The sequence below is a fragment of the Eriocheir sinensis genome, chromosome 11 (assembly GCF_024679095.1).
Source record: "Eriocheir sinensis breed Jianghai 21 chromosome 11, ASM2467909v1, whole genome shotgun sequence".
NCBI lineage: Eukaryota > Metazoa > Arthropoda > Malacostraca > Decapoda > Varunidae > Eriocheir > Eriocheir sinensis.
In genome coordinates, this window is record NC_066519.1 from 3457136 (window position 1) to 3480315 (window position 23180).

The following is a 23180-nucleotide window of genomic DNA, read 5'->3' on the forward strand; positions in this document are numbered from 1 at the left end:
TGGGAACTGGAAAAGCAAGGAGGGCTGCGGCGGCGGGAGCGTCTTTCGCTCTCTGGAAAGCATCTGCTTGAGAGGGGCCCAACGTCAGGTTCTTGGGTTTGCCTGCTAGTACTGCGTATAGTGGCACCAAGGTGGAAGCGATTCCGGGCAGGAAGCGGTGGTAAAAGTTGACCATTCCCACGAATTCATGGAAGGTTTTGACTGTAGTGGGGGTGGGGAATCTTTGGATTGTCGTCACCTTGTCTGGTAGGGGTGAAACGCCTGCAGGAGAGAGATGCTGCCCCAAGAAATCCACCTCTCTGGCGCCGAACACACACTTGTCGTAGCGTACCACCTGGCCGTTCTGCTGAAGGCGCCCCAGTACTTCGGAGAGATATCGTAGGTGTTCTTCTTTTGATGATGAAAAGATGAGGATGTCGTCGATGTAGCAGGCGCAGAAGGGTAAGTCTCCGAGGATTCCGTTCATCATCCGTTGGAAGGTGGCGCCAGAGTTTCGCAGGCCAAAACAGCTGTAATTAGAGGTGAAGGTGCCGAAGGGCGTGGTAGTAGAAGAGCTGCTCAGTGAACGTCTTCTTGGTCCCTTGGTGGTTTGATCGTGGCAGCAGGGCGTGGTACTGTTGCACCGGTGTTTGTCGGGTTATCTGTGATAGGCGGTGCGCTGCCGCGATGTCGACCTCGTCATCCTGGAATGATAGTAGGGTGTCGGAAGGCACGGCGTTGATGCGGCTGGTTGAAGCCGTGAGTGCGTCGACTAGACTGTCTGCCTGTTGTTGCAGGTCGTCCTCGTTGATTTCCTCCGCGTTGGGAATAGCAGCGCGGATGGTTTCCGGGAGGCGGAGGAGCCACAGTGCCCGAAGCAGGTCTAGATGTCGAGATGCCCCGTCGGTGGCTGGAGGAAGCCTTGCTAGGGCCCGGATCTCGAGAAGGGCGTCGGAAGGTTTCTGGTCGCCAAGGGGTTGTTGTGAGAGCTGGAGGAGCCGTGACACTCGCGCTGCTGGGAAGGTGTAAAACACTGAAGTAGATAGGTTTTCAGGGCGTCGTATTCGATTGCGGCGTCGCCCTTGGCTGCCAACCATTCCGAGATGCGCGGAAAAAGAATCTAGCGCATAGACTCCGCGTCCCTCGCGTTATGATGGGGTTTGTAGCGGAGCCCGCTACATGGTCGTGCTGGGTCAGGCTGGGCTTCTACACCCGTCCCTCCGGCAGCACACGGCCTCCCCCTTGAGCCTCCGGCCAGCCAGGGGGCGATGCAGCGGCCACGCGGCGTGTGTGCCGAGAGTAATGGGATTAACAGCTCCATTTTGTTGTGAGTGAATGAACTAACGGTATGTTGTGTTTCCCAGGCAAAATATATATAACAATCGGATCTCTCTGTAGTCAGTCCCGTTGTCCCTGCAACACAAACTCAGCGAGGTATTACTGGCCGGAACGAGTCCAGTGTGTTGCAGGTGTTGCAGTGTGAACCGCCGCCGCACGTGTTCGTGGCGAGGCGTTCATGTAGTACGTATGATGATAGAGGAGGCTTTGTTGTATTAAAGCAGACAGCTCCCCAGCACAATGAGCCGCTGAGCCTGATTCCGCAAAGAAAAAATACTTCTATAAAAATTAGAGTCGTTAAACGGCGTACATGATTCGCCTAGTAAGGTGTCGTATGTTCCTGTTTTAAGACACTGAAGTACCGAGGAGGAGGAAACAGGCAAAGGAAGCTGCCCCAAAGCTCAGCAGCGGGCCGCGGAGGGGTGGAGGCACGCAGTTAGCAAGTTCCGGAAAGCATTCGGCATGAAAGTATCGATGGACGACGAGAAGAGAAGCAACACTGCGGCGGAATTTAAGAGGTTGGAGACTGTCAGCAGAGGAGGGGAGCTGTTGAGGCATGAAGCTTTTGACTCTACTCCCTGCAAAGGGGACCCCTACACACACACACACACACACACACACACACACACACACACACAGATCGTCGCCGCAGCGCCACAGAGCAGTGGCCTTCAGAAACAAGCGCAGCGCAATCCCCACCGACGTAACCACCGAAATGCTCGTAGCCTATTCCATCCAGTTCCTCTGCCGGACTGTAGTCTGCCGTGGACGAATTGTTCCTCCGGCGCCCAGGTGGCAGGTGTCTAGCCTCTCTTGGCGGGCTGGGCTCCTCTGCCGGGCTGTAGTCTGCCGTGAACGAAGTGTTCCTCCAGGTGGCAGGTGTCTGGCCTCTACTGGCGGGCTGGGTTCCTCTCTCCGGCGCAGGTGGAGGCTGCCAGCCAGTCTCTCATGCTGCATGTTTCCACATCACTCGCCTCATCTCGCCTCTTATGCATGCTGGTCAGTTATGGCTGAAACCCGCAGACCTTTTGCCCAAACACCAGTTGTAGAACTAACACTCGTTTTCAAACTGTAGCAAAACAAACAAACAAAAATTGTGATGAGGTTGAGAGAACGCCTCCGAAATGTACAGGCAACTTTATGCACGTCGCTCCCATCCAGGAGACGCCAGTCCGCGCAGGGAAAGTCTCACGAACACGGCGATGTGACCAGACGACGAACTAAACGCGATGTGAGCGAACAATTGGACACTTTACGAGAACACGTCGCCTCCGCACGAGCCCGCACTTGTTTTACGGAAATATTCCTGGTGTGTTTTACGGAAATATTCCTGGTGTGTTTTATGGAAATATTCCTGGTGTGTTTTACGGTAAATATTCCTGGTGTGTTTTACGGTAAATATTCCTGGTGTGTTTTACGGAAATATTCCTGGTGTGTTTTACGGTAAATATTCCTGGTGTGTTTTACGGTAAATATTCCTGGTGTGTTTTACGGTAAATATTCCCGGTGTGTTTTACGGTAAATATTCCTGGTGTGTTTTACGGTAAATATTCCTGGTGTGTTTTACGGTAAATGTTTCTCGTGTGTTTTACGGTAAATATTCCTGGTGTGTTTTACGGTAAATATTCCTGGTGTGTTTTGCGGTAAATATTCCTGGTGTGTTTTGCGGTAAATATTCCTGGTGTGTTTTGCGGTAAATATTCCTGGTGTGTTTTGCGGCAAATATTCCTGGTGTGTTTTGCGGTAAATATTCCTGGTGTGTTTTGCGGTAAATATTCCTGGTGTGTTTTGCGGTAAATATTCCTGGTGTGTTTTGCGGCAAATATTCCTGGTGTTTTTGAGGCGCAGGCTTCGTTGATTTACATACTTTGTTGTTGTTGCTGTTGTTGTTGTTGTTGTTGTTGTTGTTGTTGTTGTTGTTGTTAATATTATAATTATACTTTTTTTTATCTTAACAATATATTATTATTAGTATTAGTATTAGTATTAGTATTGTTATTATTGTTGTTATTATTATTATTATTATTATTATTATTATTATTATTATTATTATTATTATTATTATTTTTATATTATTATTATTATTATTATTATTATTATTATTATTATTATTATTATTATTATTATTATTATCATTTTCATCATTACCATTATTATTATGGTCATTATTATTATCATTATAGTTAGTATAATTTTTAATAATACTATTATATTATGATTATTATAATCATTATTATTATTATTATTATTATTATTATTATTATTATTATTATTATTATTATTATTATTATTATTATTATTATTATTATTATTATTATTAGTAGTAGTAGTAGTAGTAGTAGTACTAGTAGTAGTAGTATAACTATTAATATTGTTAACATTATACTTATTTTCATTATTAACAATATATTATTATTATTATTATTATTATTATTATTATTATTATTATTATTATTATTATTATTATCATTATTGTTATTATTGTTATTATTATTATTATTTTTATTATTATTATTATTATTATTATTATTATTACAATATTGCTGATTTTATTACACACACACAAACACACACACACACACACACACACACACACACACACACACACACACACACACACACACACATGTAGACTGATGAACACATAAGTATAATCACGTGACGACAGAGCTCCACATTGAAACAAAAACAACACGGTCAAACTGTACAGCAAACCAAGCAGACCAAGGACAACGACAAACACCAAAACATGTCACTATAGTCGGTTGAGCCAAGTCTGAGGTGTGCATTATCGTGCGCTGGCAACCTGCAGTCACACGGCGTGTCCCATTGCGTGGATGATACATGCTAGCCTATGCATAGGAAACAATCGTCAGAGTCAATAATAATGCAGTGTTAGTATCTTTTAAGCGTTATTTTTAACGTGGTTAATGTAAAGTGTTACGTTTAAGTGTAAGGCGCGAACTGTTATCTCACGTCAGGTCCGGTGTCCCGTTGCCTGCTTTCTCCAGTTGATAGAAGTCGTGAGACAACACAATAGCCTTTTAGCTAAGTGATGTGTGGCCGAGCGGTAGCCGTTACAAGTTCACTTTAATTCACTTTAGTTCTCTCTCTCACAGGGCAATACAAAGACAAAATGTAATTTTAACTATATTAACAGTTGTACTACATAAGCCGCACGCACACCATAGCCAGCCACACCAAGGTGCCCGGGGCCGGCGAGCACCAATCGCCCGCCCCGTGCCCGCAGTCTTCTCTCGTCTTCTCCCCCGTCTTCGCGTTGCTCGCTCGTTTTATTTGCTTGTTAGATCGCCCGGAAGGGTGTGGGTTCCGGTTGATGACTGTTGATGAAAGTCATCATTTCCTGATCCTAGTGTCAGTTCATCACAGCTTCCCACGGCCAAAAGCACGACGTGTTGTTAAACATCCTGTTGTGCGACACCGACCGGGTATCGCCACACGTACAGTCATACATACACATGTACATTATAATATACACATTACATCAGGCAATAATAACAAACACCATCAATCAAAAAATTATTTATGTCCCAAACAGCTGTTTTGTTAATATAAATCCTGCTAATTTTCTCGGTGGCAGACAGCCCCAAGGCTGTTTAATAATTATACTCAGCGATCTTGTAGATTAACAAAACAGGTGTTTGCGACAGTACAAATATTTTTTTAACTCAAAATCGACTATAAGTGACGATATTTGTTAATGGTGCCTGCATAATTTTGATAATGACGACTGTATCCTATGCGTAGGCAATTATACATTATCCACGAAATCTAACACACCTTCGGACATCAGGCTGCCAGCGCACGATGATGCCCACCTCAGACTCTAGTGAAGCGACTATGAAACGCAGGACAAAACACTCGAACCTCAGTGTTTCCAGAGGTTAGGGACCAGAGTGTTGCTAACTCCCTCCTTCACCTTTTCCTTCCAGAGCCGTGGTGGTGAATGCCAGTGTTTCCAGAGGTTAGGGACCAGAGTGTTGCTAACCTCCCCCTTCATCTTTTCCTTCCAGAGCCGTGGTGGTGAATGCCAGTGTTTCCAGAGGTTAGGGATCAGAGTGCTGCTAACCTCCCCCTTCATCTTTTCCTTTCAGAGCCGTGGTTGTGAGTGCCAGTGTTTCCAGAGGTTAGGGATCAGAGTGTTGCTAACCTCCCCCTTCATCTTTTCCTTTCAGAGCCGTGGTTGTGAGTGCCAGTGTTTCCAGAGGTTAGGGATCAGAGTGCTGCTAACTCCCCCCTTCATCTTTTCCTTCCAGAGCCGTGGCGGTGACTGCCAGCGTTTCCAGAGGTTAGGGATCAGAATGTTGCTAACTGCCCCCTTTATCTTCTCTTTCCAGAGCCGTGGCGGTGAGTACCAGCCCACGACAACCTATGTTAAGGTAACGTCTGGCGGCGCGGCCAAGGGTGGTACTGTCGGACGCTTCCGCCCCTCACATCAACTATTTCCAAAGGCCTGGAAAGAGGTCAGTAGGGTTCTAATGAGCGGTATCTTAGGTTCACGGGACAGAGGAAGGGTCAGACTAACACCACGGTTATAAACTACCCCTGGAAACGCCCACAACTGCTACGAAAGCCTTGTCAAATGTGTGTGCTTTGGCGGCGAGATGCTTAAGAATGCGGCCATGAGCAACAAATGACTGGCAAAGATGACACCGTGCAGAGGACATGGTAGTCCTTCTGTATGGCGTAACACGGACGGGCTGTGTTGCATCATTGGCACGGACTTTTATTATTTTTAATCATTATCGTGTTATAGTCTATGCGAAGGTAATTTAGGTATTTACTTATAAGTTTTGCACCCGTGAGTACATGAGAGTAAGCTGTTTTAAACAGTTATCATGATGAATCATACTTATATTTCGTTCCACCGAAGTCGCTGCCTGTAGTCTTCACCCCGCTCACTGGCACACGCCGACGCCGCGTCGTGAACCGTCTGCGTCACCTCCGCCCGTTGACTTCACCCCGCTCACTGGCACACGCCGAAGCCACCTCGTGAACCGTCTGCGTCATCTCCGCCCGGTGACTTCACCCCGCTCACTGGCACACACCGAGGCCACCTCGTGAACGGTCTGCGTCATCTCCGCCCGGTGACTTCACCCCACTCACTGGCACACGCCGAAGACACCTCGTGAACCGTCTGCGTCATCTCCGCCCGGTGACTTCACCCCACTCACTGGCACACGCCGAGGCCACCTCGTGAACCGTCTGCGTCATCTTCGCCCGGTGACTTCACCCCACTCACTGGCACACGCCGAAGACACCTCTTGAACCGTCTGCGTCATCTCCGCCCGGTGACTTCACCCCACTCACTGGCACACGCCGAAGACACCTCTTGAACCGTCTGCGTCATCTCCGCCCGGTGACCTCACCCCGCTCACTGGCACACGCCGAGGCCACCTCGTGAACCGTCTGCGTCACCTCCGCCCGGTCACTTTACCCCACTCACTGGTACATGACGAGGCCACCTCGTGAACCGTCTGCGTCACCTCCGCCCGGTCACTTTACCCCACTCACTGGTACATGACGAGGCCACCTCGTGAACCGTCTGCGCCACCTCCGCCCGGTGTCTTCACCCCGCTCACTGGCACACGACGAGGCCACCTCGTGAACCTTCTGCGTCTCCTCCGCCCGTTGACTTCACCCCGCTCACTGGCACACGCCGAGGCCACCTCGTGAACCTTCTGCGTCTCCTCCGCCCGTTGACTTCACCCCGCTCACTGGCACACGCCGAGGCCACCTCGTGAACCTTCTGCGTCTCCTCCGCCCGTTGACTTCACCCCGCTCACTGGCACACGCCGAGGCCGCCTCGTGAACCGTCTGCGTCTCCTCCACCCGTTGACTTCACCCCGGTCACTGGCACACGCCGAGGCCACCTCGTGAACCGTCTGCGTCACCTCCACCCGTTGACTTCACCCAGGTCACTGGCACACGCCGGGGCCACCTCGTAAGCCGTCTGCGTCACCTCCACCCGTTGACTTCACCCCGGTCACTGGCACACGCCGAGGCCACCTCGTGAACCGTCTGCGTCTCCTCCACCCGTTGACTTCACCCCGCTCATGGCACACGCCGAGGCCGCCTGGTGAACCGTCTGCGTCTTCTCCACCCGTTGACTTCACACCGTTCATGGCACACGCCGAGGCCGCCTCGTGAACCGTCTGCGTCTCCTCCACCCGTTGACTTCACCCCGCTCATGGCACACGCCGAGGCCGCCTCGTGAACCGTCTGCGTCTCCTCCGCCCGTTGACTTCACACCGCTCACTGACACACGCCGAGGCCGCCTCGTGAACCGTCTGTTTCACCTCCACCCGTTGACTTCACCCCGCTCACTGGCACACGCCGAGGCCACCTCGTGAACCGTCTGCGTCTCCTCCGCCCGTTGACTTGAGCTCGTTCAGGAGGCGAGGCGTTGGCTGAGTGGTCAGCGTGCCCGCGCCGCGTCCAGAAGATCCAGGAGGGACGCGGTTTCGAATCCTGGCCGCCACACAGCCGGGATTTTTCAGTCACCGCCGAGTGGCCTAAGACTACCCACATGCTCCCCTGAAGACCATCTATTAACCCGGACTCTAAATAACCTCTCCAAAGAGAGGCTCAAAGATGAGCTCCGGGGGGGCAATAAGAGCCAAAACAAGATGGCACCACTTTAAACACTCGCCTGCACCACAACGGGCTGGGCGGACCTTCTGGACCCATCGGTGAGAGCCTATGGGCGTAATAGGCACCGACGTAAAACAAAAACAAAAAAGGCCCCTGACCAAAAGTGGTAACTTTCCGACATATTGTGCACGAAGCTCTAGACAGGGGCGACATTGCCAGCGGACTCAACAAGGTGACCCTCATAAAGATATCAGTAATATAAGAACTCCGGGAGGAAGGCTGAAGCACTGAAGTGGATCAGATGTGGCTGAGGGAGGGGAGGCTGAGGGTTCAGGCAAACGGTGAAAGCGAGACGGGACTCTGGTCACTCGTGGCGTCCCAGAGCGACCAGTCTTTGGTCCACTGCTGTTCATCCTTCACACCAGCGGCCTTGAGTGCGCTACAGCCAGTGGAATCAGCAAGTTTGCCGATGGCACTAAAACTGGGCGACGAACTGGATGAGACTGCAATGCCGAGGCGTTGCGGGGGTGCCGAGCGGCCTGTATGAGCGGCCCGAACACTGGAGGAAGAAGTTCAGGATCGACAAGTGCAGAATCCCAAGTGAGGGAGAAACAGCCCCTTTACCAGCCGCACAGCCAACAGTACAGTTCTCGGCCACTCCTTCCGGGAAATGAACGAGGACGTGCCGCGGGCTGCGAGCATCGAACCTCCTGCCCCGCCGCAGGCAAAGTTCACGGCATAGTTCCTGAAGCGTCAGTAACGAGAAGCGTGAGAAACTTATCACACCGGGTAAGGTGAAGGAAGCTTAATGTGTAATGTGTAAGTTGTGATGTTGAGGAGAACTGAATTATATAGATAAGAGAGAGAGAGAGAGAGAGAGAGAGAGAGAGAGAGAGAGAGAGAGAGAGAGAGTGTCGTATTGCCGGATACATCTCCCTTGATTCATTACCCCGCCATACGGATAATGAAAGAGGAGGAGGAGGAGGAGTAGAAGGAGGAGAAGGAGGAGGAGGAGGAGGAGGAGGAGGCGCAGAAGCATTGGAAGAAGACAAAAGCGGCACATAAGGGCAACATGTGACAGTACTAGCAGCAGCAGTAGTAGTAGTAGTAGTAGTAGTAGTAGTAGTAGTAGTAGTAGTAGTAGTAGTAGTAGCAGTAGTAGTAGTAGCAGTAGTAGTAGTAGTAGTAGTAGTAGTAGTAGTAGTAGTAGTAGTAGTAGTAGTAGTAGTAGTAGTAGTAGTAGTAGTAGTAGTAGTAGTAGTAGTAGTAGTAGTAGTAGTAGTAGTAGTAGTATAGCAGTAGTAGTAGTAGTAGTAGTAGTAGTAGTAGTATAGCAGTAGTAGTAGTAGTAGTAGTAGTAGTAGTAGTAGTAGTACTAGTAGTAGCAGTAATAGTAGTAGTAGTAGTAGTAGTTGCTGTAGTTATTGCAGAGAAGGAATTTGCTACACACACACACACACACACACACACACACACACACACATGCACACACAAACACACACACACACTCCGTGGCGCAACTGGTAGAGTGCTGCGCTGCCAGGCTTCACGGTCTGACAGGGCGGCGGTTCGATCCCGCTCACGCCAGATACTTTCTGTTGTCTAGGAGTGGTTACTGTCTCCCCTTGAGCAAGGGTGATGGGGCGGGTGGTGTGTGAAGTCCTGGCAGTACCCAGAGATCGACGATAAAGAGCACTTGCTCATGTCGGGAGGGTACCTGCTGGCGATTACGAGTCCAACACGTGATCAGATCGTGGTGAATTACACACACACACACACACACACACACACACATACACACTGACAGCTCGCCGATATCCCAATAGTGACTCAGCCGGGACGCGACAGTCTCTCTGCCCTTGAAGCCGTTAGCCGGGTCCCACAGCACCCCCCTCGCCCCCTCCCCCGATACCCTACCGACATACCTAGCCGCCGCCACCCTCCGCTGCCTCACACCCTGGAAACCGATAGCCGGACACCACAGCGCCCCCCTCGCCCCCCTACCCCGACACCCTACTGACATCCCTTGCTGCCGCCGCCCCCCGCTCCCTCACACCATGGAAACCGATAGCCGGGAACCACAGCGCCCCCTCGCCTCCCCTCCCCAGACACCCTACTGACATCCCTTGCCACCGCCGCCGCCCCCCGCTCCCTCACACCCTGGAAACCGATAGCCGGGCACCACAGCGCCACCCTCGCCCCCCCTCCCCCGATACCCTACTGACATCCCTTGCCGCCGCCGCCGCCCCCCGCTCCCTCATACCCTACTGATGGCCTGAACCCCGACCCTTCCGACGCTTAGCTCTTAGCCAAGTCAAATCCGCCCCGCCCCGCCCTGGTCAACCAGCCCCGGGAAAGAGGAGAAAGAGAAAGGAAATTAGAAAAGATTAAGAGAGGAAAGAGGGAGATAGAGGGTGTGATGGCTTTCTGAGGAGAGGAAAAGGAAGAGAAAGAGGAAGAGAAAGAGTGTGTTGAAGGCCGAAAGAGATGGAAGAGGAAGGAAAAGGGGAAGTAGGAGATTGAAAAGAGGGAAAAGGAGAGAGAGAGAGAGAGAGAGAGAGAGAGAGAGAGAGAGAGAGAGAGAGAGAGAGAGAGAGAGAGAGAGAGAGAGAGAGAGAGAGAGAGACGAATCGGCTTGTTGTGAGCTTTTCTTCGCGTTCATGGTGCAGAAGCTTCGCCACGCCGCCACCAGGGTCACCAAGCTACCCATGGAAGGGCCACACCGCCACCAGGGTCACCAAGCTACCCATGGAAGGGCCACACCGCCACCAGGGTCACCAAGCTACCCATGGAAGGGCTACACCGCCACCAGGGTCACCAAGCTACCCATGGAAGGCCCAAACGGCCACCAGGGTCACCAAGCTACCCATGAAAGGGCCACACGGCCACCAAGGTCACCAAGCTACCGATGGAAGGGCCACACGGCCACCAAGGTCACCAAGCTACCCATAGAAGGGCCACACCGCCACCAAGGTCACCAAGCTACCCATGCATGGGTAGCTTGGTGACCTTGGGCTACACCGCCACCAGGGTCACCAAGCTACCCATGGAAGGCCCACACCGCCACCAAGGTCACCAAGCTACACATGGAAGGGCCACGCCGACACCAGGGTCACCAAGCTACATATGGAAGGCCCGCACCGCCACCAGGGTCACCAAGCTACACATGGAAGGCCCGCACCGCCACCAGGGTCACCAATCTACCCATGGAAGGCCCGCACCGCCACCAGGGTCACCAAGCTACACATGGAAGGGCCACGCCGCCACCAGGGTCACCAAGCTACATATGGAAGGCCCACACCGCCACCAGGGTCACCAAGCTACCCATGGAAGGTCCACCCCGCCACCAGGGTCACCAAGCTACCCATGGAAGGTCCACACCGCCACCAGGGTCACCAAGCTACCCATGGAAGGTCCACACCGCCACCAGGGTCACCAAGCTACCCATGGAAGGCCCACACCGCCACCAGGGTCACCAAGCTACCCATGGAAGGTCCACACCGCCACCAGGGTCACCAAGCTACCCATGGAAGGCCCACACCGCCACCAGGGTCACCAAGCTACACATGGAAGGCCCACACCGCCACCAGGGTCACCAAGCTACCCATGGAAGGCCCACATCGCCACCAGGGTCACCAAGCTACCCATGGATGGACTACACCGCCACCAGGGTCACCAAGCTACCCATGGAAGGGCCACACTGCCACCTGGGTCACCAAGCTACCTGTTGAAGGCCCACACCGCCACCAGGGTCACCAAGCTACCCATGGAAGGCCCACTCCGCCACCAGGGTCACCAAGCTACCTGTTGAAGGCCCACACCGCCACCAGGGTCACCAAGCTACCCACGAACGGGCCGCAGAGAACACCTGGGAAGGCCCTGTCCAGTGTGTGTGGCTTGGTGCAGGAGCTTGACACTACATTAGAGTCGTGGATGAGGGAACAGGCTCGAAGGTCAGGTTGTGATTGCCACTACAACAGATACATTCAAGAAGGGGTTGGATACATTCATAGATTGTGATTTTTTCCGCCAACGGCGCCGGTATACTTTCTTAGAAGGAGGAGTTTCAATACATCCAGAAATGGAGAAGACAAGTCCTGCTGAGTAAAAGAGGAGGAGGAGGAGGAGAAGGAGGAGATTAAGAAACGAGTGTAACGCATCTTGGCATTTTAGTTAGAATTAGAAGAGGAGGAGGAGGGGGAGGATTAGGAAGAGGAGGAGGAGGAGGAGGAGGAACAACAGCAGACCTGCTCGTAAGGACCAGCAGGTCTGCTGTTGTTTGTTCTTCCTTTGTGTTTCTTTGTGAACACAAAGTAAGAACAAACAACAGCTGTTTGTGACAAGCTACACTAACTATCTAACCAAAGGTGGAATGTGAAGGACAGCAAAGGCGAAGGCTCCACCCCACCCCCCATCCCTCCAGCCAAAGCTGGCAGGAAAGGAAAAATAACCATGCAGCATGGAAAAACTGCATGGAAATTATATAGGAAAGAGGAAAGAATTACCATTACTGGTACATTAACCGGGAGATAAAAACGGACAAGGACACCAGTATTCGAAAGAACTTAACGTTATTACGACAATGAGTAATATTTTAGTTGCTGGTTGGATTTAAAATACTTGTCTAATCCATTCTTGAAGGCAGTGACTGTTGTACTATCAACGACATCACAGGGTAGAGAATTCCAAACATTAACGACTCAATTGAAGAAGTGTTTGACTTCGTGCGATGAGAATCTTTTACCACTTATCTTGAAATTTTATTTCTTGTTTTATTTGATCGATCAATTGTAAAGTAGTCTTCTGCATTAATATCACTGAATCCTTGAAACATTTTAAGCACTTCTATTAGATCGCCTCGCATTCTTCGCTTTGATAGGCTGAATAAATTTACTTCTTTAAGCCTTTGTTCATAAGATGAATTTCACAACCTAGGAATCATTTTTGTCACTCTCCGTTGAACCCGTTCTAACTTTTCTATGTCTTTTCTGTAATAGGGAGACCAAAACTGTACACAATACTCTTGATGGGGTCGAACCAGCAATTTATACAATTTTGATATTACTTTTACCGATTTATTATCAAAAACTCGTCCGTTGAAGCCAACCAATTTGTTTTCAGTTTTAACTACCTCTGAACAATGCTGACCGGGCTTTAAATCGCTTGATATAGTGATTCCAAGATCCTTTTCTTTACTTACTGCAGAAATTGTTGGCCATTCATTACGTACTTAAGGCGATTGATATTGTTTCCGATGTATAACATTTTACATTTGTCAACGTTAAATTTCACTTGCCACCTCGATCTAGATCTGATTGTAAAGCTTCTTCGTCGAGTGTCGTAGCTACGTTACTAGCGATTTTTGTGTCATCAGCAAATTTTGATACTTTGCAAGTAAGCCCATCATCGATATCATTAACATAAATTAAGAAGAGCATGGGGCCAAGCACTGATCCTTGAGGTACGCCGCTTCTGACGTCGAGCCAGGTAGATGAAACACCGTTTAGAACTGTTTCCACTCGAGAGCCAGTCCACAAGCCAATTGTGAATGTTGCCTGAGATACCGTGCGCCAATAGTTTACTGAGCAAACCGTTTGTGGGGGACCTTATTAAATGCCCTTTGAAAATCCAGATATATGATATCTACGGATCTGTCTTCATCGAACACATCAAAAATATAATAAAAAAATAAGTTAGTTAAAGACGAATGTTTAGTACGGAAGCCATAATGCGAATTATTTATTATATTGTTTTCTTCGAAGAATTTCACCATATTGTCGTGAATGATAGCCTCCATTAACTTACAGGCTAATTGGTCAATAGTTTCCTGGATGAGACCTGTCCCCCTTTTTCAAAACTGGTGTGATATTTGCTATATAGTTTCCAATCCGACGGAACTCTTCCAGCTTTTAAAGATTTATTGAATATGATGGAGAGCGATTTAAAAATTTGTGGTTTGATTTCTTTTAAGATCCTAAGGGTAATTTTGTCTGGGCCGGGAGCTTTGCTTACATTAATCTTTTCAATTGTGCGTAAAACGTCATTTTCTACGATGAGCACGCCACTTAAAATCTTTTCGGTCCTTCTAACCTCCGGCGGTTGAGGTGATAAACAATCTCCGTCGGTAAATACGGATGCGAAAAAGTTATTTAGGATTGTAGCCGTTTCAATTTCATCGTTCGTGTGGTTACCATTACCATGGTAACCACGAACAAGCAAGCCAGCGGTCCGATACGACGTACAAGTGAGTGACTTTTTGTTATTTACGTAGCTAAAAAAAAAATAGGATTAAATTTACTTGTTTCCGCTATATATTCTTCAAGAGTTTTCTTGCTTCGTTTTATTAATTTCTTGGTTTCGCGGCGAATTCTGTCCAACTTTAGTTTGTCAGCCTCACTCTGAGTTGATATGTATCTACTGTATACGCGTTTTTCAAGAGATAGGCTATTCTGAATTTCGATATTCCACCATTTGGTTTTCTTCTTAAAAGTTGAACGTCTGTTACGATAGGGTACGCATATGCTTATGGCATTGTTCAATATTGTGGTGAAGGCCCCCCCAAGATTTATCAATATCTGTTTCCGTCGAAATTACAGTCCAGTCAGTTACTTAGAATTGATCGCAGTCTTACGAAATTCGCTCTCTGATAATCAGGCATCTTTTCTTTACTAGCAGTTACTTTACTTTCTTTCATCTTGATGATGAATGTGATTCTTCGGTTAACTAAAAATTGGACCAACATTTACTCCGTTAACTAGACCAGCTGTCGTTGAAAAGCTAAGGTCAAGTATATAATTTTCCCGAGTTGGTTCTTGAACTTGTTGATGTAAATCACTATCTAGTAAATGTATGTACAGGTCGAGCCCTGTATGAGAGTTCAACGGAGAAGGAGGAGGAGGAGAAAGTAAGAGAAGGAGGTCAAAAAATAAGGTATCGGGTCTTGCTAAGTGAAAGCGAAGGAGGAGGAAGAGGAGGAGGAGGAGGAGGAGGAGGAGGCGTGAATTACAGCTGCTGTGATTACTCGCTTTATAGATTTCTTTCCTCTCTCTAATCCACCTCACCTCACCTCTCCTAGCACTCACTTCTCTCTCTCTCTCTCTCTCTCTCTCTCTCTCTCTCTCTCTCTCTCTCTCTCTCTCTCTCTCTTCCTTTCCCTTCTTCTTCCCCTTCCTTTTACTCTACCTTTTTCAATCCTTTCATTATATTCCTCTTTCCACCTTTTCTCCTTCCCTGCTGCCCTCCTCTGCTTACGGCCCTTACATCTCCTTCCTGCTGCCTTTCCCTCCCCTCATTCCTCCCTCTCTCTTCCTTGGCATAAGGCGGCACCCCACTGGTAGCATTTTGTTCCACCTCGCTCGGAAATCTAAAGACAAAAGTGAATCACGGAAGGGAGAGATGAAAGGAGGGAAGCACTAAGGGAGGAGGAGGGGGAGAGGGTGCTGGAGGAACAGAAAGGGGAGGGGAGGGTCTCCCCCTCCCCTCCCCTTTCTGTTCCTCCAGGAAGAGGAAGAGGAAAGGAGGAGGCGGCTGTGTGCGTGGTGACGACGGCGGCTGTGTGCGTTGTGACGGCGCCGGCGGCTGTGTGCGCGGTGACGGCGGGGGCTGTGTGCGTGGTGACGGCGGCGGCTGTGTGCGTGGTGACGGCGGCGGCTGTGTGCGTGGTGACGGCGGCGGCTGTGTGCGTCGTGAAGACGGCTGCTGCTGCGGGCGTGGTGATGACGGCGGCGGCTGCTTGCTGCTAGATGAGGGCGGCGGCGGCTGTGTGCGTGGTGACGTCGGCGGCGGCGGCTGTGTGCATGGTGACGGCGGCGGCGGCTGTGTGCGTGGTGACGGCGGCGGCGGCTGTGTGCGTGGTGACGGCGGCGGCGGCTGTGTGCGTTGTGACGGCAGCGGCTGTGTGAGTGGTGACGGCGGCGACGGCAGTGTGCGTGGTAACGGCGACAGCTGTGTGCGTCGTGACTGCGGCGGCTGTGTGCGTGGTGCCGGCGGCGGCGACTGTGTGCGTGGTGACGGCGGCGCCGGCTGTGTGCGTGGTGATGGCGGCCGCGGCTGAGTGCGTGATGACGGCGGCAGCTGCTGTGTGCGTGATGACGGCGGCAGCGGCTGTGTGCGTGGTGACGGCGTCGGCGGTTGTGTGCGTGGTGACGGCGGCGGCGGCTGTGTGCGTGGTGATGGCGGCAGCTACTGTGCACGTGGTGACGGCGGCGGCGGTGGTGTGCGTGGTGACGGCGTCAGCGGCTGTGTGCGTGGTGACGGAGGCGGCGGCTGTGACATTGGCAGCGGCTGTGTGCGTGGTGATGGCGGCGTCGGCTGTGTGCGTGGTGACGGTGAGGGCTGTGTGGGTGGTGACGGCGGCGGCGCCTGTGTACGTGGTGCGGCGGCGGCGGCTGTGTGGGTGGTGACGGCGGCGGCTGCTGTGTGCGTGATGACGGCGGTGGCGGCTGTGTTCGTGGGGACGGCGGCGCCGGCTGTGTGCGTGGTGATGGCGGCCGCGGCTGAGTGCGTGATGACGGCGGCAGCTGCTGTGTGCGTGATGACGGCGGCAGCGGCTGTGTGCGTGGTGAAGGCGTCGGGGGTTGTGTGCGTGGTGACTACGGCGGCGGCTGTGTGCGTGGTGATGGCGGCAGCTACTGTGTGCGTGGTGACGGCGTCAGCGGCTGTGTGCGTGGTGACGGAGGCGGCGGCTGTGACATTGGCAGCGGCTGTGTGCGTGGTGACGGCGGCCTCGGCTGTGTGCGTGGTGACGGTGAGGGCTGTATGGGTGGTGACGGCGGCGGCGCCTGTGTACGTGGTGCGGCGGCGGCGGCTGTGTGGGTGGTGACGGCTGCGGTTGCTGTGTGCGTGATGACGGCGGTGGCGGCTGTGTGCGTGGTGACAACTGCGGCGGCTGTGTGCGTGGTGACGGCGGCGGCGGCTGTGTGCGTGGTGACGGCGGCTGCTGATGTGTGCGTGGTGGCGGGGGCGGCGGCGGCTGTGTCCGTGGTGACGGCGGCGGCTGCTGTGTGCGTGGTGATAGCGGCGGTGGCTGTGTGCGTGGTGGCGGCGGCGGCTGTGTGCGTGGTGACGGCGGCGGCAGCTGTGTGCGTGGTGACGGCGGCGGGGGCTGTGTGCTTGGTGACGGCGGCGGCGGCTGTATGCGTGGTGACGGTGGGGTCTGCGTGCGTGCTGACGGCGGCGGCGGCTATGTGCGTGGTGACGGTGGGGGTTGTGTGCGTGATGGCGGCGGCGGCGGCTGTGTGCGTGGTGACGGCGGCGGCGGCTGTGTGCGTGGTGACAGCGGCGGCGACTGTGTGCGTGGTGACGACGGCGCCGGCTGTGTGCGTGGTGATGTCGGCCGCGGCTGAGTGCGTTATGACGACGGCAGCTACTGTGTGCGCGGTGACGGCGGCGGCGACTGTGTACGTGGTGACGGCGGCGGCGGATGTGTGGGTGGTGACGGCTGCGGCTGCTGTGTGCGTGATGACGGCGGTGGCGGCTGTGTGCGTGGTGACAACTGCGGCGGCTGTGTGCGTGGTGACGGCGGCGGCGGCTGTGTGCGTGGTGACGGCGACTGCTGATGTGTGCGTGGTGGCGGCGGCGGCTGTGTCTGTGGTGACGGCGGCGGCTGCTGTGTGCGTGGTGATAGAGGCGGCGGCTGTGTGCGTGGTGGCGGCGGCGGCTGTGTGCGTGGTGACGGTGGCGGCGGCCTCGGCACGGATAAGCAAACATCAGGTGGATTATAACCCAATTTCTATGCGGCTGCAGACGGAGATACAGAGGCGAGGAGGAGGAGGGAGAAAAAACCATCAAATCCCCTCTCCTCTTTCCCTCCCTCCCCTCCTTCCATCCTAAACTCCTCTTCCTACCATCTCCCCTTTACCTCAACCCTCCTCCTCCCTATCTGCCGTCCTCCGGCCCCTCCATCCTTCCCTCCATACATTCAACACACACACACACACACACACACACATATTTAATCTCTCTCTCTCTCTCTCTCTCTCTCTCTCTCTCTCTCTCTCTCTCTCTCTCTCTCTCTCTCTCTCTCTCTCTCTCTTCATTACACGCGTCCAGCCCTTCACAACCCGCTCCTGGATCACAGAATTCGTCGAGGACAGGCGGCGTTGGTGGGTGGAGGGGAGAGTGGGTGGAAGGGGGAAGCCATAAGGAGGTTTGTAAGCATTGATACAATTATTATTATTTTTTTTTTATTAGTAAAGAGTATTCTGTCAGGGCATTAGGTGAAGGGTATTTATGGGCAGGTGAGGATGAAGACTTTTGTGTGTGGGTGTGTGTCTGTGTGTGTGTAGGGGGAGGGATATGCACCATATTTACTTGCTGTATGCCCTCCGTCAGCCAACGACTTGAACTCTTTCAAGAGGAGGGTGTCAGGACACCTCTCCTCCCGAAATTGACCTCTCTTTTTAGACACTCCTTTGACCTCTATTCAGGAGCAGTGAGTAGCGGCCTTTTTTTTTTTTTATGCCCTTGAACTGTCTCCTTAGCTGTAAAAAAAAAAAATAGTAATTCGGCAACGCTTCGCGGGATGTCGCTCCCTATAAGTAATTCGGCAACGCTTGGCGGAATGTCACTCCCTATAAGTAATTCGGCAGCGCTTGGCGGAATGTCGCTCCCTATAAGTAATTCGGCAACGCTTGGCGGAATGTCGCTCCCTATAAGTAATTCGGCAACGCTTCGCGGGATGTCGCTCCCTATAAGTAATTCGGCAACGCTTCGCGGGATGTCGCTCCCTATAAGTAATTCGGCAACGCTTCGCGGGATGTCGCTCCCTATAAGTAATTCGGCAACGCTTCGCGGGATGTCGCTCCCTATAAGTAATTCGGCAACGCTTGGCGGGATGTCGCTCCCTATAAGTAATTCGGCAGCGCTTGGCGGGATGTCGCTCCCTATAAGTAATTCGGCAACGCTTGGCGGAATGTCGCTCCCTATAAGTAATTCGGCAACGCTTCGCGGGATGTCGCTCCCTATAAGTAATTCGGCAACGCTTCGCGGGATGTCGCTCCCTATAAGTAATTCGGCAACGCTTGGCGGGATGTCGCTCCCTATAAGTAATTCGGCAGCGCTTGGCGGGATGTCGCTCCCTATAAGTAATTCGGCAACGCTTGGCGGAATGTCGCTCCCTATAAGTAATTCGGCAACGCTTGGCGGGATGTCGGTCCCTTTAAGTAATTCGGCAACGCTTGGCGGGATGTGGCTCCCTTTAAGTAGTTCGGCAACGCTTGGCGGGATGTCGGTCCCTTTAAGTAATTCGGCAACGCTTGGCGGGATGTCGCTCCCTATAAGTAATTCGGCAACGCTTGGCGGAATGTCGCTCCCTATAAGTAATTCGGCAACGCTTGGCGGGATGTGGCTCCCTTTAAGTAATTCGGCAACGCTTGGCGGGATGTCGCTCCCTTTAAGTAATTCGGCAACGCTTGGCGGGATGTCGCTCCCTATAAGTAATTCGGCAACGCTTGGCGGGATGTCGCTCCCTATAAGTAATTCGGCAACGCTTGGCGGGATGTCGCTCCCTATAAGTAATTCGGCAACGCTTGGCGGAATGTCGCTCCCTATAAGTAATTCGGCAACGCTTGGCGGGATGTCGCTCCCTATAAGTAATTCGGCAACGCTTGGCGGAATGTCGCTCCCTATAAGTAATTCGGCAACGCTTGGCGGGATGTCGCTCCCTATAAGTAATTCGGCAACGCTTGGCGGAATGTCGCTCCCTATAAGTAATTCGGCAACGCTTCGCGGGATGTCGCTCCCTTTAAGTAATTCGGCAACGCTTGGCGGGATGTCGCTCCCTTTAAGTAATTCGGCAACGCTTGGCGGGATGTCGCTCCCTATAAGTAATTCGGCAACGCTTGGCGGGATGTCGCTCCCTTTAAGTAATTCGGCAACGCTTGGCGGGATGTCGCTCCCTATAAGTAATTCGGCAACGCTTGGCGGGATGTCGCTCCCTATAAGTAACTCGGCAACGCTTGGCGGGATGTCGCTCCCTATAAGTAATTCGGCAACGCTTGGCGGGATGTGGCTCTCTAAGTAATCCACATGTGCCATGCAAGAAGGTCGTGGGGCCCGGGACCGTCCCTTGCGGAATGACGCAGAGTCAGGCAAGTCCCTTACCGTTCTTACTGACTCATCGTTGTCGGTCTGTGAGTCGGTGTTCAGGGCATGTGCTGCGTCAATTTATATATATATATATATATATATATATATATATATATATATATATATATATATATATATATATATATATATATATATATATATATATATATATATATATATATATATATATTACGTTTCGTTCGATAGCTCCGATATACTTTCTTGGTGGGGGGGGGATGGTCGGCCCCATCCCTTTACGGCACAGGTAAATGTTTAAAGTGGCGCCATCTTCCTTGGCATGCTCATCTATTCCATAAGAGACCACCTTCGAGATAAGCCGCATGTTTGGGGCTCGACCGAACGCTTTTACGTAGTAAATAATGTCATCGGGAGGAGGAGGAGGAACTTCTTAAAAGAGAGCTAGAAATATGGGTAAATTTCCGGATTCTTCCCCGTCTCACAATTCATGCAGAGAATTTTTTTTTCTGGTAGATTTAGGTGTGTTTTGAACGAATATGCTAACCGTTTCCGTCGTAAATCAGTAGTTTTCCAATAAATCACTAATAAAATGATACTTTATGCACCCGTCGCCGCCACTGCAAAATATCTCGCAGAGAGGTTCAACTTGTTTACTGTTTCTGTATTGCGCTCACTGTTTACATAGATCACAAGTGGACAAACTAGAACAAAACCAGGCAAATTAATGTTTCTCCTGCTGTGTATTCCCCCAGCGCGCATGCGTGGTGGACAGCAGCGCGACTTATTTCTGCGTGGAGATATTTCTCGCAACACCGGTCGCGCCCCGAGGCGCCCGCAAGAAACCCACTAACTTTTTAAAAAATCGCTAGCTGCGCTTCTAGCAGTTTGCGACGCATATCCGTATATGGCGTTCGAAATGCATAGAATAATGGCATCTAACAGATGTGCAGTGTGAGAAGTACCGCGGTGAGACGGGGAACAATTCGAAATGATACCGAAGTATGGAAGTAGATAAGTGTGTGTGTGTGTGTGTGTGTGTGTGTGTGTGTGTGTGTGCTCACTTGCTCCCACCACCCCCAAACAGGCACTCTGCACGGGCGGGACGCAGCGCTCGTAAAACCCTGTCAGCGCAGAGAGGTTTTTCGCGGCGCTGCTTGTCTTTTATATTTTATTAAAAGTAACACGCCATGAATGCAAAGAAGGAGGAAGAGGCGTGCTTTGACTGTACCCCGCCTGCCCGCCCTGATAACGCCCCGTCCCCCTGTCACGGCCCTCTCCTTCCCTCCTCCCTTCCCCCTCTGCCTTTCTCCCCGCCTTCCCCCCCTGGTAACGCCCCGGCCCCCTCTCACGACCTTCTTCTTCCCGCCTCCCTTCCCCCTATACCTCTCTCCTGCCTGCCCGCCCTGATAACGCCCCGCCCCCTCTCACGACCCTCTCCTCCCAGCTCCCCCTATCCCCATCACCACCTCATCCTTCCACTGTGCCTCTTTCCTCGCCTTGATAACGCCCCGCCCCCCTCTCACGACCCTCTCCTCCCTGCCTCCCCCTTTTCCCCTCACCACGTCTTCTTCCCCTTCACCTATCTTCCTTCTCCTCAGCCGCCACAACCTCCTCCCCTCCTCCCGGCTCCTTCCCACCCTGGCCTTACCTTCCTTTTCCTTCCCTGTAATCAATCCAGGAGAAACCGGCGGACTGGTTTTTTTTTGCGAGGGGCTCTCCTTCCGTACCACGGGGCCACATCTCTTGTCTCCAATTGTGGGATTAGCGTCAAGGTGTTAAGTGGACCACCATAGCCTACCTTATTTTCCTCCTCCTCCTCCTCCTCCTCCTCCTCCTCTCTCTCTCTCTCTCTCTCTCTCTCTCTCTCTCTCTCTCTAAGACAACATGTATTTGGTACATTCTAAAAAAAAAAAAGGGGAAATTGAGGTTTAAGCGGATTAGCTTATGGAAAGGAAGCTACTCCCAGAATCTATAGATTTACAGTCCTTACCTCCTCTTGATGATATTTGTTCTCCGCCTATAATTATATTGGTTCTCCGCCTAATCCTCCTTTCATTCTCTAATCCTTCTCTCTCTCTCTCTCTCTCTTTACAGGCTGTCTTGGTGACCTGTTCGTCATGCACTCATGATCCAGTTTCAACAGTTCTTTCACTAACATTAGTGGCTCTCGCTGTTCTTGCAGTTACTCTTGTGAGTGGTATGATAAATCCTCTGTTGTTTTTCTCGTCTAAAAAGTACTTGTTTACATTGTAAATGAGTTCTTTCTCGCGGCTGTGCAGCCAACGACGTGGGCCCACCTGCTGACCCTTCCATGACCTTGAGAGAAGTGACCTGGGAAGGCTGGACTCTGGATGTGTAGAATGACAACGTTGGAATACAACGTTGTCAAGTGTCGTGGTATTTATACAAAATCTTTGTTATTATCTTAAAAACGAAACAATCTTAGCGCTATATGACCTTATTGGATTATCCAATTATTTAATTAAATGTATTTAAAGGTAGTATATAGCTGACATATGAGAGGAAGCGAGAAGTGTTGAGAGTGTGTGGCAGGGTGCGGTGCGGAGCTGACCCGCACCCCTCGCCCCCCCATCCGCCACTTCCTCCTGAATTGACTATAGCTTCCGTGTCTCACCCTCACCTCCATCACCTTGCTGTTGGGTTGATGTGGTGGTGGTGGCGGTGGAGTGCTTTGTGGAGGGGTAAAGTGTGCTGAAAGAATGGCAGGAAGAAAAGTGTGTGATATGTGGTGGTGGTTGTGGAGTACTAGGGGGAGGGGTAAAATGGTCTAAAAGAATGGCAGGAGGAAGAGTGTGTGGGATGTGGTGGTGGTGGTGTTGGTGGTGGTGGTGGAGTGCTGGGTGGAGGGGAAAAGTGGGCTGAAAGAATGGCAGGAGAAAGAGTGTGTGGGATGTATGCATGAATGTGTGTAGGGGAAAAAACACTGGACGAGAAGTACGGTAAAGGGCAGTGGAGGAGAACGCATGGCTGACGGCAGGAGTGGCAAGGTTGTTAAAGGCTAGGAAAGGCTACTTAGGGACTAGGCCACTAGGGAGATGAACCATACCAGGGCTGTGGGATAAGGGTTAAGGGTCACTGCTGCAGGAGGGGGGATGGGGCTTAGGGGGGTCAGGGGGGCGTTTCACATGCACCCCACTGCGTCGTTTGCAGAATAACAAGAG

At 51.6% G+C, this 23180-nt stretch overlaps 1 protein-coding gene across 1 annotated transcript; it reads right to left on the minus strand.

Annotated features, from left to right (window-relative positions):
- Window positions 1-515: 515 nt before the first annotated feature.
- LOC126997118 (ice-structuring glycoprotein-like) lies at window positions 516-20362 on the minus strand. Its single transcript, XM_050858176.1, has 6 exons — window positions 20345-20362; window positions 17335-17618; window positions 16721-17097; window positions 16302-16685; window positions 15791-16266; window positions 516-941 (listed from the first exon to the last, which is right to left on the minus strand). Exons 1-6 carry the CDS (start codon window positions 20360-20362, stop codon window positions 516-518), a joined length of 1965 nt encoding a protein of 654 aa, XP_050714133.1.
- Between the last annotated feature and the right edge of the window lie 2818 nt (window positions 20363-23180).

What these genes read in the sequence shown, in the direction of transcription:
- LOC126997118 (XM_050858176.1), bottom strand. An exon ending in TCCGCCGCCGCCGTCACCAC is followed by an intron (nt 17,098 to 17,334) that starts GTACACAGTCGC and finishes CGCCGCCGTCAG; the next exon opens with CACGCACGCAGACCCCACCG. An exon ending in AGCCGCCGCCGCCGCACCAC is followed by an intron (nt 16,267 to 16,301) that starts GTACACAGGCGC and finishes CCACCCACACAG; the next exon opens with CCCTCACCGTCACCACGCAC.